The sequence below is a fragment of the Pectinophora gossypiella genome, chromosome 16, assembly GCF_024362695.1.
Source record: "Pectinophora gossypiella chromosome 16, ilPecGoss1.1, whole genome shotgun sequence".
Classification (NCBI taxonomy): domain Eukaryota; kingdom Metazoa; phylum Arthropoda; class Insecta; order Lepidoptera; family Gelechiidae; genus Pectinophora; species Pectinophora gossypiella.
Window position 1 is genome coordinate 10430620 of NC_065419.1, and position 17318 is coordinate 10447937.

General features: G+C 37.4%; 1 protein-coding gene across 8 annotated transcripts in view; it reads right to left on the reverse strand.

Annotated features, from left to right (window-relative positions):
• LOC126373752 (uncharacterized) overlaps positions 1–17318 on the reverse strand; it is a 294196-nt gene that overhangs the window by 42962 nt on the left and 233916 nt on the right. For all 8 annotated transcript variants that reach the window (XM_050020006.1, XM_050020007.1, XM_050020002.1 and 5 more), the window contains exons 3-5: positions 13225–13341; positions 11575–11705; positions 2603–2692 (exon numbers count right to left, since the gene is read on the reverse strand). In XM_050020006.1, the coding sequence (XP_049875963.1) occupies positions 2603–2692; positions 11575–11705; positions 13225–13341 (338 nt within the window). The remainder of the gene's footprint in view (positions 1–2602; positions 2693–11574; positions 11706–13224; positions 13342–17318) is intronic.

Here is a 17318-nt window from a genome sequence, read left to right on the forward strand (position 1 = left end):
TGCCGCATAAACACGTAGTATAACTTCCTATGCACTCTAATAGAACCGAAGAACCTTCTTTTCTTTCACACATAAAACTACTGACGATAGACAAAGACAACCAATATTGCCTTATGGCAGCCTAGTTAGACTTAATGAAATGGTCATGCAGATAGAATTAATGAAAAAGGATTGAATAAACAAAAGGAACAGATTGTTGGGTAGAGTTATTGGACTGGGGAGCTCATAATAACCATAGAACATCAAAAAAATGAAAATAATTAAAATGAACACACTAACACCCTGTCTTGTTATGTAACCAAGTATTCGTCTCATTTGTATGCACCAGATAGTTTTGGAAAGCTTACTCATGTTCTGGTACTAAACTATGTTGGTATTACTAACGTAACAGTTTACCTCTGAGGGTAACTGTGAACGAGTATGTGTCTGAATAATAAATACGGAGAAACTAGTATTTGTCGGAATCTATCGGAGGAGCAATCGGCAATATATGGAAACTAAGAACCTACTGTTTTGGAATATTAATTTTGGGATGAAATGAATATTTAGCAGATGAAGGTACCGCTGGAATTCTCATTGGAATTTTAGACAACTTTTAACCGTTTGATATTTAAATTAAATTTTTATTTTAGATCAAGTTTCATATCCGTTTATTACAATCCATACAAACAGACCACCCACACACACACACCACACACAAATTGTTTTTTTATTACATTTGTACGCAAAAAATGTCAGTAAGAAAAATAATAATTATTATAATTTAAAATTTGTCGTTATAGCTACCTACTAAGACACTTGAACCCAATGTATTCTTGTCCGGGATCCAAAAAATAATAGGGTGGCTCGTCAGCAATAAAGGATAGAACAAATAGGTCATTGAAAAACATTGAACTGGTTGATATTTATTGAATTATTTTCGTTAATTTCTTATATAAGTTATATATTATTTTTGATGTTCACTTGATTATTCATGCTGTGACGACTATTGGTACCTACTGTCACACAATTTTCGCATTAATGATGTACGACACTCCATCATAGTATAAAGGAAGTTGTCATCCTAAGAACCACTGAATGGATTTGCATGCGTTACTGTTTTGTTATCCATTTCATTAAATTCCTAGGAATAACAATCCCTGAACAGCATGGTGTAGTGCTGTAATGGTGTTCTTTTGTAAAGTGATGATTTGATCATCATTAAACGCTGTAAGCTATGAGGATGGCATAACCACCAAGAGTGGCTCAAGTCTCGATAAAAAATAAAGTAAAAAAAAGTACCCAAGTGAAGCCAGATCGAGTCGCTAGTATTATACAAACTTATAATAGACCTCCCAACCTTAGCGAAATAACTTCTTCAAGTGAAAATCGCCAAAGAAAAACTTTGAGACGCGACAGTACACAAGCACAATACATTTATTATTGCATTGCGCCAACTTCTGACGGGTGTGAAGTCGAGGCGAGAGCAAACTCACGTACGGCACAGTCAATTACGTGCCATGCCCCCACTTGAACCAAAAGTTCTTGGTCCAAGTCGCAACTCAATACTAGATGGCGTGTCTGCGTCATTGAACGTCTGTTCAATTGTACTCGAGTTTCACTCTTTCAGTTCACGGGAATCAGGGACTTTCCAGGCTACATCATGGCGCTGTACAAATTTTACTTCGTTTAACCTTCAAATTTCATGGATAACAGACATATTATGCATCCTCCACCCATTATTATTCGGATTAAAATAAAAAGCAACATAGGCAGCAACATAATTCTATACATAATGTGTTCGAAATATCAAGCAACATTTATTTTTATATATGCTTTTGCCATTACATTGTAAGAAAATAGGTAATTATCACGGTAAAGCTGTACAACGCCATCTATATATTGTTTTTGGTGACAGTAATCTGGAAAGTCTATTATTTTGTAACGACATTGGTGCTAATTCCTGTAAATACCATCTAATTTTATTTTAAGTTATATCTGTCATTTTCTTATCCGCCGAAAAGGAAAGGGACGGGTAATCGACAAGCATAAAATTTATGGAACACACGTCAATTTTAAGCACAAATCTAAACCAACCGTCTAAAAATTTTACATCCGTCAATAACCCGACACAGTTAAGTAGACATCACGTCAAACGGATTGCATACCAGCGACGTACCTTTTGATTCGCCCGGGTTATTCATTCATTCACTCATTCTTCCTAAAATTAAGAGCTGTGAATCATCCGTCCCTTTCCTTTTCGACGGATATGAAAATGACGGATATAACTTAAAATAAAATTAGGCGGTGTCTGCAGGAATCGGGGCCATTACTTGACTAGACAAGTCTTTGTTTAGTCTTTCAAAGAATGCCTCCCGAAGCAAACCTACAATAAGTCATTACATAAGCTCACGACTATAATAGTGAGTTTTGGTATGTACTTACCTAAGGGTGGTATTAATAAACTATTCTCAGCTGAGACTGCTGTCAAGATCATGCTCAAGTCCTTGTTTTTATATAAGAACTGTCACATTGACATGATTTTGAGGGCATTCTCAAAGCAGAGATTATGTAGTTGTGTTTTTTTTTTTGTACTTAGTCTGGAAAATTCTTCAGTATTGACCTTGGATACCGCTGTATTGGTGCATAATCGGTGTTGAGATTCTCATCCGAGGGTACCCGACGGCGGACGCACACGGATAGAAATGATGTTCTGAAAGAAAACAGAAAAGAAATATATATTAATTTATTCGAAAATCATCTTCTGGAAGCATCTTTTATTGTGCAATAGACTATACAGGTGTTAGTGACATCGTAACGAAAACTTTGAGGAATAATTTGGACTATGATTCTAAGCAGTTACTTATGAAGTGGAACTTTCCGTCGCAAAGGTATGGAATTGTAAATAATTTAAAAAGACACAAAAACATGATTTTGCGACGGAAAATTCCATTTGATATTACCTCACAATAATTATGAGCTGAATCATCCCCCTCAATATCCTTACGATGTCACTAACATTCTGTTACTGATTTTACGAACAAATTATTAAAAGTACACACGAAAATTACAATCTATTCGTTGAAGGCTAACGATAAACTTGCAATGTTTGTAATGCAAAGATTTGTTTTCCTATGAAAACAAATCTTTGCATTACAAACATTATCCTATGATAATTATAAATATGAAAGGATCCATGGGCCTCATACGTCTTCTGAAGATAATTCAAGCAATGTTTGTTTCATAAGTACCTACTTAATTATCGTCTCTTTGTTGTTAAGAAAGAGGCAACACAACACAATGTAAGTAAGTATATGACGGCGACGTGTCGGGGCGGTGACACTAGCATTTGGTACATTTTTGTGCATTTTCGTATCATTTTATATTTTTCTAGAACTTCATTGTACCTACGAGTAGTTTATGTCCATAGTTCATATATGCAAATACTATACGGTTGATTAAACGCTTTATCCACCGACAGAGTTCTAATCGATACATGTCTCTTGATTGCGATAGAACATTTAAACATAATTTGAACAATGACTGATGAGCACGGTTAATCGGAGCCTATTAATCAGATTATGTACTGTACGTATATTGATGTCCGTTTACTGGAAAGGTCATTAGGTCAGTGCTATAATACATTGAAAACAAATTAGAATTTAAATTCTAAAGTCGGCGCACGCATCCAGCAACCTTAATTACCTGCAAACCCCGCAAATGCTTCACTGTGGTGGCGCATTGGTGGGTGGTGTGGCTCCACACAGGTTTTGTAGGTTTACTTTTTTTATTTTTGTCGTTCCTGAATTTCTGGATGTAAAAACTCTTTGGTGGGATTTAAAAGATAACTGTAAAAATAACACTAGTGCGGTAATGTCACATTAAAGCAATGTTTTAATAGTTTGATTTATGTACCTACCTAAAAGCAGTACAATAAGAGCTATCTACGAGCCAGTGTGTTGAAATAGTATTTTATGCAACAGTTGTATAAGAAGGGTCAAAAAATGCGAGTGGCGTGAGTTGCGATGTGAGCCTTGGCGAACATCGCAATAAGAGACGCCACGAGCATTTTTTGACCTAGTTATACAACGTTGCATACAATACTTTTTCTACGACGACGTAATTTTAAATGAAACAAATATTTTGCAATTTATTTTCCAACGCGCGGGAAAATGGCGGCAAATGTATACTTTTTTTTATAGTATATCTATGGCACCAAACAAAGTAAAGGTGCCAATTTCCAGGTCAAAAAAAAAAACAACAACAATGCTTTTTTGGCGACATTATAGTACAGTTACACTTTGTAAACAATGCTTTTATAGGCCATAGAGCGTACACTTTTTCAAAGAGTTTAATTATGTATGTACTTATATTAGACTTTTTGGTTATTTAAATGCCAGATTAAAGTAGAGGAGTAGAAAAAGTATATTTGTATTTGTAAGTCCCATAGAGATCTGTTAGAAGCTTTCGTAAAGCAGTTTGCACGCGTAGATAAACCATTTGCACGTGTTAGGGATTATCTATGCACGGGTCGCAGGATGTTCGTACGATTGATCGGGCAGAACCGTAGGTGATAGTGCGGTATAACGAAGTTGGTATAAAGGTGAATTTATAAAGGCAGATAAACGAATCGTTGGGCAAACGTTTGTAGATGAGATTGTAACAGAAATTGTTTCAATTGGGGTTTTCTTAGTAGTCAATACCTTCTGAGCGTTTAAGCATTTACGCGTGAAATAAAATATACACAGTGTACCGCTTAATGAGATTTTGTGGCACCAGAGTACCTTCAAGACACTAATAAAGTTAAAAGCTATACAAAAATCGCTGTCTCATTTGTACCTTCTAATACGATTACAAGGGTGCAGAATAATAAAATGCTCGATTTGTTACCTTTACCTTAGCTAAAAGGCATCCATTTATCGCGGAAATCAGGTTAGGTCGCCGGGAGTTAGAGAAGCCATTTCATCTGATGAAACCTTTGATGAAAGCTAGAAACGAATTGGACAGACGTGACCCACTCGAAAAGGCAACGATGTATATAAAAATAAGCGTACTTTCCGGGATCAGTGAACGCGAAACTGTAGAAATTGAACAACAATGTGTCTTTAAAATTTCTACAAAGCAATTTTCTAAAGAAATAAAGTCGTCAACACAGTTTTCCGTTTACGACCGCGTCCGCGTTCCAATGTATGAGACTCTGAGGGCCCGGTGCGAACGTCGAAACCATGTGACATTTAATATTTTACACATGGATGGTGTCCAGTGAAGCTCGGAAATGCGAAACAATATGAGAGCGAAATTGTGTTCCAGATCCAACACGGGCAATTTACAACGCAGAGGACCTATTTGTATTGTAAATTATAATGTCACAAAGGCGTGTATTAAATAAACAGCCAGGATCTGATATTAGCGGCGTGGGAGTAATATTTCGACTCGAATTGAAATGGAAATGTAAACGTGTGGGCTCGTATCTTTTGGATGGCTGACGATAGGTCACAGGGGAGTGACCCAAGACCCATAGCAGACAGACTCCGATCACGAATGTCCAATAAGTTTTTCGGGACCATCCCGGCCAAATTTATTAGACGGTGAAAATATACGTTGGAGGAAAATCGTCTGGAGATGAGCGCGGCAGTCAATAGATGGATGCCATTATATAAAATCAATAATCAACGACCAATAATAAAGAAAGGTCAGGAGCTTTTGACCTCGAGTCAATCAGCTGATATCTTAATCTTAAGTTTAGCTTCTATTAACATGAAAACGTATCAGAGAATTCCATTTCCAAACGTTGTATTACTATTTAGTAGTTAGTATTCTATATTTATTTCAAAATTATTTAATTAATTGTGGAATTATTATATTGTGTTATAATTTCTAACAATTATTTATGAATGTAAAAATTGCTAATCAGATATACTAAGCCCTTCTAAAATACGTCTTTAAAATACACTACAGTTGAGACTACAAATTGTTACAAGTTTTTTTTATTATTATAAATGAACTTTACATTATGGTATACATTACCAACAAGTAACTATCGAGTTCGCTAACTGCATCTAAGTTCTTTCCACTAACTTCAAGAGCAGATGCTCTACTAACAAGTTCTCAGTATGCAACTTCGTACTTTGTTCTTGAATTTATAATTAAGATCGTATCCGGGCTTTTAATAGTGTATAGGGTGAATTGCAAAAGCGAAAAAAAAAGTTGTCTTGGCTGAGAACGGTAGTGCAAAGTTCTGCTAAATGATTTTGAATATTTTTTCTGGGTAAAGTAAGTAGTCCTCTACCTTGGCAAAAAAAATCATTCAGTTTCAGCAACTGTAACACGCTGAAAAAAATTTTTAAAGTGTCATTTTATCATTTCGGTAGCTTGTCCGTAACCCATTATCGCTTATAAAATGTCTTGCTCTACAATTATTTTCTATTATTGGGATTTAAATTGATAGAATTTCGTTAAATTATTAAATAATCTAACAACAAAAACTATTTCTGTCTGTTTACCTTCCTTCTCATACATTTGACAGGCAGTTAAATTTTGTCCGAAAAAAAGTTATTATTTCAGAGGACAGTAAGTTTTGGTAGAATAACTCCGTCAACATTGCGTCTATGACACCTCCTTACCTGCCAACACCTTGCATTGGTTCGGCTCGACCGCTAGACGTGAACATACCCGTCACAGCGTGTAATGGTTTCCCGCCAAAAAAAGAAATTTATCATTTCGGTGATAGGGGGACAAAAAAAAATCAGTAAAAAATCATTTCGGTAGCCATTATAACTCGTGTTAGATTAGTTCAATTTATTTCATATTGATGTGTTAAATCGGCTGCAAGTACTGTTTTGTTTGAGAAGTGTCGATTTTTCGATAGTTATTTAAATTCACAGTTTATACAAAAATAACCTGTTTTTTATCATCTCGGTGTTATCATTCCGGTGGATTCGGTGGACTGAAATGCCAATAACAGTCCATGGGAATGATAAGTAACACTGAAATGATAAAACCGTTAAGTTTTAGAGATCCGTGTGTTAAATTTTAGTTTCGAATTAGGTATTGTTTTAAGGGCCTTTTTAACAGTTCTGTGGAGCTATTTTATTTTTCCTCGAGATGATCTCATGGTTTTCCAAAACCATTTTGGGTGATTGGAAAACGTCATATAACCTTCTATCAAACTCCTCTTTCTGCTTTTCTCGGTAACCTTGAATACCCAGACTTATCCATTCTTTAGATCCTGGTGGACACTGGCCTGGATAAAATAGTTTACACCAGTGTCTACCGATCGCACAGCGGTAACTCTGAGACAAGCAGGTTATTCACCTACCTCAGTAGGACAGTGGAGTTGGCACGGCGGAGGTATCTCTCAGCGCAACTTGTTCTTCTCCGGGACTCCAACGCCCACCAGCAAGAGTGGTTGTTCCCATTCCAGAAGACCAACCATGCTGGCAAAGAGGCGCTAGCTTTTGCCATGTGTGGCAAAACCTCTCACATCTGGTGAATTGCGTTACAAAGATACCTGACGTTGCTAACTATAGCGCCAACTGCTTGGACTTTTTGCTGATAACTGATCCGGACCAATATCAATCTCTATCAGTGACTTCCCCCTTGGGAACATCCGACCATTGTCTGGTGAGATATGTGTCTGTCTATTCCTCACCTGATTCTAGCCCCAGAGGATCGAGGCAAATATGGTGACACACGCTAGCAGATTGGGATGAGATGCGGCACTTCTTCGCAAACCTATCCTTGGCGTGAGGTTTGCTTTTCTTCAGAAGACTCGACGAGCTGCGGAGATGCCATATTAGTTGTCAGGAAATGGAATACTCCCAATCCCATTTTCTGACATATCATCTGACGATAAGGCTCGCTCATGGTACATCGCGGAGTATGCTAGTGCAGAAGCTCTAATATGCCTCCGTAGTCCTGATGATATCCCAGCAATAGTACTGCGGAACTGTGCACCTGAATAGTCTCCTACTGACACGCCTCTACCTGCTCTCTCTGGGTTCAGGACAATTCCCGAAACCATGGAACCTTGCCAATGTGCAGTGTATGCCCAAAAAAGGCACTCATACCAACCCTGCTAACTACCGCCCCATCTCGGTACAACCGCCGCTCATCCTGAACAACCGCCTCCTGGCGTACCTTGAAGCCAACAATTTACTCAGAGATAGGTCAACTGATGTTCTTCTTGTGTATGCTACACGCTTATGGAGTGAGGCAATCTAGAATCAAGGCGAGGATCTTGTTATGTCCTTTGATATATTCAGGATCCCTTCTAGCCTATGTAATTGGATAGATAGGGATAGATTGATTCGGGTAGTAGTTGATGGGTGCTTGTCTGATCTACATGCTATTAATGCCGGACTCCCTCAGGGATCTGTTCTCTCCGCCACGTTTTTTCTATCAATGATCTGCTGATTATGCCGGCATTATCATTATTTATAAGCATTATTTAGGCATGCAGACGATAGCACAGTGACGGAGAGATACATGTCCAATGCACGCGTAAGCACCAGAGATGATAGTGCCCTCAGAGAGGATCTTGTGAATCGTGTGAAACTGCCCCTTAAGTCCGTCTCAGACTGGGGTGACAACAAGTAGGTTGGACTCAACGCTTCCATGACCCAGGCGTGTCTGTTCACCGCAAAACGGAGTCCTTTCCTCCTGACTGGGACTTTCCGGAGTGAATTACCAACCATCTCGAGCTCTTGGGTATGGATATAACTTTCAACTCGTTATAATCTAGGAGACTTCAAGACTAGGGTGAATAGGCATTTGCTAGGTAAGTGTGATCCACCCTACACCACATCGTCATTTACCATCAGGTGAGATTGTGGTCCTACGTGAACCTATATTATTTAAAAAAAATGTAGGTAAGTAATAAAGAAGCAATGACAATAGCCACAAAAAGACATATTGACAATAAGCGTCATCCCCCTAGCATTATACCGATTTTTCACAGGGTCCGCTTACCTAATTTGAAGATTTGACAGGTCCAGTATTTTACAGAAGTGACTGCCTGTCTCACCTTCCAACCCACGAAGGGGAAACCAGCCCAATACACATTAGGTCACATACCTCCGAAAATGGAATTTTCGGGAATGTGGGTTTCCTCACGATGTTTTTCTTCACCGCTGAGCATGTGACAATCATTTCTGATCTAAACATGAATTACCTTACCACCCACCCATTAGCTACCACGGCTCCACATATTGACAACAACTAAATGCATTTTTTATTGCTCGATGAAAGAAACGAACAACAATCTATTACTATTAGTAAATAGTATTAAACTATTTTTTATTTAGCAAGTATTGAACTATTTATCTAAGAATGTATAAATCGATCTCCACCAACCCGCAGTGAAGCAGCGTGATGGAGTATGATCCATACCCTCCGCCCCCCCCCCCCCCCCCCCCGGTTAATTGAGAGTAGGCCTGTGCCCAGCAGTGGGACGTATATAGGCTATTTATGTATAAATCTAACTTCACTTTGTACGGAACCCTAGCTAAGCAGCACAATTTTTCTTGACTGTATCATTTCCGTGGGTTAATTTCATTTCAGTGGACTCATTATCATTTCAGTGTACATTTATATCATTTCGGTGTATATTTATATCATTTCAGTGGGTACTTATCATTTCAGTGGACTCATAAAAATTCAATTTTAAATATCTCAGTAAGTTTCGATCGTATTTGATGCCCACTCACGCACATAATTCAAAATAGGTTAAAGTTTTATTTGTCGTCAAATATGTGAAGAAAAGTATTGAAATAAAAAATCTCACCGAAATGATAAAAAAATGAGACTTGTTGAAATTCACCCTATAGCGATTAGTCAATATTGGAGCAAAGACTAAGTAACTTAAGTGCTGGAACACTTTAAGTTAAAAGCACTTTTAGATTCAGAAATGTTTGTATATATAAAAAGACGATATATTTCCAAAGATTATACTTTGGAAGAAGCATGAAAGTAGGAATAAAACTGTGGAAATTAGCTCATCGCGTAACATCTGCGCTGTTAACTTGAGTGACAGAAAAAGAAACGAATAGAATAAAATTTAGGAGATAAAATAGAGAATAAACTTAGAAGGGCTTACATTGGGCAAATTGGGGTTGTCCTTAAAGAAGGATTAGTGGGATTTATTTTGAAAGTCGCGCCTATATCGCGTCGGGGTAATCAGAGACTAAGGATTTCCATTTGCTTCGATCCTGACATACTTCTCTAGTTTCCTCCACGTTTATCAATCGTTTTATACACGCGCGCCGGCTCAGAGTAGACCGTACTAAACCCTTTTTAGGGACATCCCCAATTCGGTCTACATATATTTTAACACAGGCGATATTGAGATTCACCGCGATATTTTATTCTTCACATATTACCGGTTGACATCATCATAAATACCTATACCTACTTATATACCTGATATTTATCTTTATTATTTAGCTTATTTTTTTTTCAAAAGACACACTTTCTGCTTAACCTTGGATATGAACGTGACTTCAAAAACTCTTTTAGTTTCAATTAACTTTTAACCTTATTTTATACCTACTCCCTCACTCTACTCATATTCTATACAGAAGAAGGTTTATTTTATTCCATTAGCTGTTTTGTATTATAATTTTGTATTGTTAATATCCACCATACTATTAACTCTGAAAAGTTTCGTTTGTACTTTGACCAAAACACCATCAGGGTTAATGAAAGTTTTAATGGACTCATTGTGAATTCTGATGGATCCATTATTCCTAACATTCTTACTTCTGAAAGGTTTCTTTCATTTTTGTGCTGGTGTTGCTATTTTAGGATTGAACTTTTGGCACAAAGATCGATCATTCTTTTATACGCTGGTTATCTTTTATGATTGATAGACGACAGATCATTATTGCCAAGCTTAATATTTGTAAGAATTTGTTACCTGTATTATATTGTCACAATCGAACATTACAACAACGTAAGGGCATAACTCACCGAGACGCCATGGCCACGTCGCGAGCAACAAGTCATATTGAAATGTATGCCGGTAACTCGCTTGGCGACGCTTTGGAAACAAAGCCATTTATATCAATAAATGAACCAAGAAAAACCCAATACAATATATTTTTTTTAAAAGCAAATGTTATTCACCCAAATTCAGTCCAAACTCTATGCATTAGAGAAATTGACACATTTTCACTGAAGAAATGTAAACTCGATATAAATGTAAACAGGCGACATTAGAATTATAATTGGACAAAATGATGATTGGTCTGGGATTTAAATTGCAATCTAGATATATGTATAAAATCATATAAAATCAAATATTTTGTACATATATGTATTTTTGATTACGTTTGATTATCTTGTTAAATTATGACGTCATACCAAAGTATATTTTCATAGACATTTTTCATATTTGGCCTAGCCTATTGTCAAAAGTGTGAAAAATACAATACAATACAAAAACGCTATATTGCCTATATAAACACGACATTAGAAACAATTACAAAATTGACAAGAAAAGCACAATCGGCGACCTTATTGCTAAAAAGCAATTTCTTCCAGGCAACCGCAGGAAAAAATCTGGCTGAAAACAAATGGTGCATGGATATAGCATACCTATTGGCTCTGGAGCAGGGGCTCTCGATGTGGTACTGTGAGAGACATCCGAGGAATCTGTCCTTCTTGGACTTCTCCAATTCCAGCAGATCCAGTTGTTTGTTGTTGATGCAATATTGCTCTCGGAATTCCTGGTGAGAAAAAATATCAGTGATGAGCAGTGATCGCGATAGGTAGTGCCATTTGCGAGATTTGTCGTAACATGGATATGCCTCCCAAATGTTCGATTTTTTATTAAACATTTATTTTTATTTGTCCATAATGTTTTATCACGTCTTAACTGTTTGGCTGGATCAACAAAATTTCGGGATGTTAAGATCGTTATAGCTGAGCACAACCCTCATTGAATTCTACCGGAGGAGGTTTGTATCATACTCGACTACGCTGCACCATTGCTGATAAGTGGAGGTTTAGGATAAAGATACTACTTCATAAAGGGTGCCCTAGCTGCTTCCCAGGTGAATATTTTGTTTCCAGCAAAGCGATTAAAGAGTGTTCTGAAAGTTTTTCTGAACTTAGGGAATTTGTTTAGGTTTAAGGTTTACAAGTACGAACATTAGCAAAAGTTTTAAGACTCCGATTTAAGTTTGAAAGAACCAGCTTAAACTTGATAGTGGATATAATGATATAAGTACTTAAAATTAATGACAAAATCCACTTTCGTAAATGAAATTATCGTAAAAACTTGCACAGATTTCGAAAGTGTGAAAAATTTACTTTGGTAACATTCGTTATGTTAGATCCTTGAAAATTAATGGGACTTTTTCTGCAAACTTGGATTCTCTGGAACTTCAAGCGCACGAAAGGTATTAGTTACTGTCAAAGGCGGTGATTGAAGATCTTCACAATACTTTCTAAGAAAATACATTCCTACACACGTCAGGGCAGTGTTATAACAAAATTGTTCATTCAAAGTAGACAACTAGTTTAGGTGGGTACTTAAAGTTGGTATTGCTGATTCTGATCCACAGATTAGAATTTTAAAACAAGTTCGCGTTTGACCAAAAGATGTGGCCGAAGGCACACTCTTACGTAGTAAAAGCCTATCCTTTTTAATGTTGATGTTTCTAAGAATATAATGAAGCGGAATTTCAGGTTCAGTACCGTAGTCTGTCAATTCCATACCTTAGCCGTTTTTATAAGGAATGACCATACGACGCGCTTCACCCGGATTGATAATTTCAAGTTTACATAGTGTAGTGTCGAGTATTTAACTTCAGAAATAATGAAGTATAGTTTTACTTATTGCAGATTTGCCGCAAATGGCATTAACTACTTTGCCAGACAAATCGGGAGCGCCTTAGCTCTCACCCGGTGCAAAATTTAAGGCGACAGGCCTGAGGGTGGGTGCTCAGTGCTCAAGGCGTTGTCTGAGAGGATTATATTTAAAAGATTATATTTGAGGGAGTAATGAAGTATAGCGTAAGCATATAGTAAGGAATAACACCACGTGTAGAACGGCAACGCTCCGCACCAGCGGCTGAGCTAGGATTACTGATCACCTCCTCGGTGATATCGATCTTTAATCGTATGGGCGTCAGACATCATGTCGTACACACACAGAGATGCGTGTGTACGACAACGCCAATGTGTTTGTGTAAAACGAGGTTTTTTTGTGTGAAGTGTCCGGGGTGTGGTGTAAGTACAAACCTGCTTGGAGTACATGGTGGTCCGGCTGGCTGGCCGCTCGTCGGTGGCCCTCTGCCGCTTTCTGCCTGCGTTCTCATCCTCTGACTCGTAGCCTTTGGCCGAATGTGCTATGTCAGCCTGCAACAACACACATTTGAATTGTAAATCAGTATGGAACAGTCGTGGGCGGCACTTCACGCTACGCTGCACATGGTTTCAAACTGCGCTAAGAGTGACTTAGATTCACTAGGAAAGAATGAATCGGACGACGATAGATGGAACTGGTAGTGTTGTAGTGGAATCGTTTCGATGCTAAATGATGAATATTAATAATAAAATTATTTTTAATAACATAACATAAATATAACATAAGCTCACGACTATAGCCCAATTGGGGTAGACATTCATCGCAAGATGAACAAAGTACCCATACCTTGCCGAATTTCCTATTAGACTAACTGGTTGTTAAACTCATTGGTGCAAGTTCGCTACCGGTACCTCGTATTGAGAAGCAAGTCGGCGTACCACAGTGGACAACATTATTATTTGGTGAAAACATTTAATTATTTTTTTACGGAAACTCTTTATTTTTCGGAACGTATTGTAATTTATGTTGTATGAAATATATAATTTTAAAAGCTTATAGCTTATAGCTTATAGCTGGTAACAGTCTGCGGACGGTTTAGTCGGTAACGCAGACTGGCCGATCCTTTCACCACGATGGCGAACAAATGTGGCTCACCTTTTGTGCTGTCCTAAGTGCCCTAACACCTGCACTATTGAAGACCTGGTCGAAGCCACTGACAATGCCGTAAGCGTGGCCAATTATTGGTCAGCAAAAATTTAGCTTCGATCGCCATCGACTCGCAAAGAAGAAGAAGAAGAAAAGCTTATAGGTAACCGTAACCGGCTTTAGAATTTCACGTGAACAATTTAACCGTTCCATGAATTATTATATTGTTTTTGCATCCAGCAGCATTAAAGGACTACCAAGGAATTAAAAAATATCTAAATTTTTTTGGCTTTAAACAGAAAGACTTATTTACATCTAGAGTCCCGGTAAAAGAGTATGTTAAAATAGTTTTAAGGGTGCTACCGACTTACTTAGTCGTGGGCAGAGAATAATAATAAGGAGCGTCTCGACTTATGATAGACTTTCTCTGGCTATAATTAGTACTTTGGCAGACAAATGGGGATCGTTAAGTGCTCTTGCCCGATAGAGGTCAACATCTTTCACGGTCTAGTGGTGAGAGCGTGCGGCTCACATACGATTTTAGAGGTTGGATTTTTGGGACATTGTCTAAATCACTTTATGCCTGTCCTTTGTCGCAAGCTGATCGCTTGATTGTTTGAAGAGTTGCAGATGTTTTTTGTATTTCGAAAGGCATTTTAAGCCGTTAGTCCTGAGTACTATTTTATTTACTTCAATAAATCTTTTATTGTTACATAAGTCGTATCAAGGGCAATTACCCAGAATCTACAATTACTACTAGAACCTATAAAATTCAATTGCAGAAATCATCAGCAGAAAATCGATTCAAAATAAACACAGCATTAACAGATGCCTTTGAACTTCTATAAGGTGTTGGTGACACCGTAACGAGAACTTTGGGGGACGATTCAGAAGATATTTTGAGTTGATATGAAGTGAAATTTCCTGTCGGAAATTTCATGAAAGTTTTTATGTCTCTTTTTAATTATTTTCCCAGTCCCATATTGTGCTTTCAGCTGCATATAAACCAAATTTAAAATTGAAATGATAGGATATTTACAATCGTCAATGTACAACAACGTACCTACGAAGTCTAGCGACTGTAAGCGTTGTTCAATTTACACTCCGGTGCACTAAAATCACAAAATTTTAATTAGATATTTCCGACAAGAAAAACATCAACCATCGTTAATGACAACTACAATCAACTAAACATTCTACTATTTTTTTTTCGTTACGGTATCACTAACACCCTGTATTAAGAAGAAAGTGAATGATAAAACGTAATGTAAAGTTTATCTTAAATTTTCACTAACACAGTTGGCTCGACCGTTATAGACGGCGATACGGCTCACCACCTGTCACATTAGTCCAACAGAAAAGAAAGCCCGGTGAGGTGTAGGTACTTACTTAATCTTGCGATGGATGTACCTTCAATTGGTTTTTTTCGTTATGGTTTCACTAACACCTTATATTACCTACGGAACAAGTTTAACATAAGTTAAGTTCGAGCACGCTTTCCATTTTGAAGTTGCACCAATAATCGCATGCCTGGAAGTTTCTCCATTTGCATTTTAGATTGCAACTATCGGAGTCTTTAGTGCCGGAGTCATTGCGACTCGAGCCTCGATAGACGAAGTTTGGGAGTTTGCCGGAGACGCTTTGTGAAAGATAAGCATCTTTCACAAAGTGTGGTTGTGTTGTGTGGATGGAGGTTTTATTACTTGAGAACACGAGGGCGAAAGATTCATGGAAATAGTTGGAAGTAAAAGGAAATGGCTTCTTAGATAAATAGATCAGATGACATAAATAACGTCGATTGGTTAGTATAAACATACTTTATTTATATAGGAAAATCTGAAATAAACAAAGTACTGTAATAATGTCATAAAGTACCTAAATCAATGTCATCATCCCGTTTTTCTCAGCGTCCGCTTGCCTAACCTGAAGACTTGGCCGGTCCGTTTTTTTACAGAAGCCACTGCCTGTCTGATCTTCCAACCCGGGAAGGGATAACCAGCTGAATGCAGCATACATATACCTCCGAAAATGCATTTCTGGAAATGTGGGTTTCTTCACGATGTTTTCTTTCATCGCTGAGCACGTGATAATCATTTAAGATCCAAACATGAGTTCGAAAACAAATTCAATAATTATTGAATTCGAAAAGTGAGAGGCTAGCGTTCTACTCACTGGGCTACCACGACTATTCAGTAAGTAAATCAATCTTAAGGATATCAAGATGAGATAAAACTTATCCTTCTGAGGCCCAGATTTCCAGATTCAATATTTAGTTATTAAAATTTTAGTAGGATTTTGATTTTAATATGACTCGGGCCTTAATACCATAAAAAGAAAGATATTGCTTTACACTTAGTTGTTTAAAATAGACAGAGACAATTGTAAGAGGCAGTATTGCGACCATAAATAAATGTTTCACATATTTAATAGGTAAGTAATGTTTATTATTGATAAATAAACTCACACTTTACACGTTAGCATCGATGAAAGACAATAACTTGTTTCCAGGTCAAGAATTAAGTGTGCTATCACTGACTTTCAGACAACCCATTACTGTTTTAAAACAAAAGACTCAGTAATTCTTCTCGGATGGTATTACCTATCCTATGCAAATAGTAATGGATCCCAGGGAAGTCATTTAAGTTAGGTCATTGAGTGAACTTAATTACGAACTCGTTTGCTATCTTGGTAGTCTTATTTTAAGTTCCATTTTGGTCCTTGATGTTCTGTTCGCTTAATTTCGCTTTCATTTCCTTGTTTAACATAAACTTCTAGGGGTTGAAATGGCCACATCGAAGCAATTCATCTAAGAAAGCAATATTGCTATTTGAAATTTGTTTGCATTGCGCACTTTCTATTATATGCGCTTCGTTAATACCCCACCAGCTCGTACGAAGCGTTTCGCTTCCTCGTTTCTTATACGAACGGCTGAGGTTTGGAATTCGATGCCTGCGAATCTGTTACCCATTAAGTACGATCTGGACCTCTTCAAGGCAAGAGTAATAATACTTTTTGGGTAAGCACGTCCTATCTTCGGCCACATCACCAAGTGGAATATTACGTCCAAATATTCATGTATTTTTTTTTAATTATATTCTGTTCCATACTTTTGTGACGGAAAATTCCACTTGATATCAATTGAGAATCATGGCCTGAATCATCCCTCAAAGTTTACGTTACGACGTCACTAACACCCTGTATAATAACATCTTCATCTTTTTCTAATCTTTTCAACTGTTAGGCTGTAAGGCACAAATAACAGATTTCCACTTCTCGCGACCTTTTTCGGCTTCTGTAGCTATGTATCTATATAATAGTATTTTATACAACAGTTGTATAAGAAGGGTCAAAAAATGCGAGTGGCGTGAGTTGCGATGTGAGC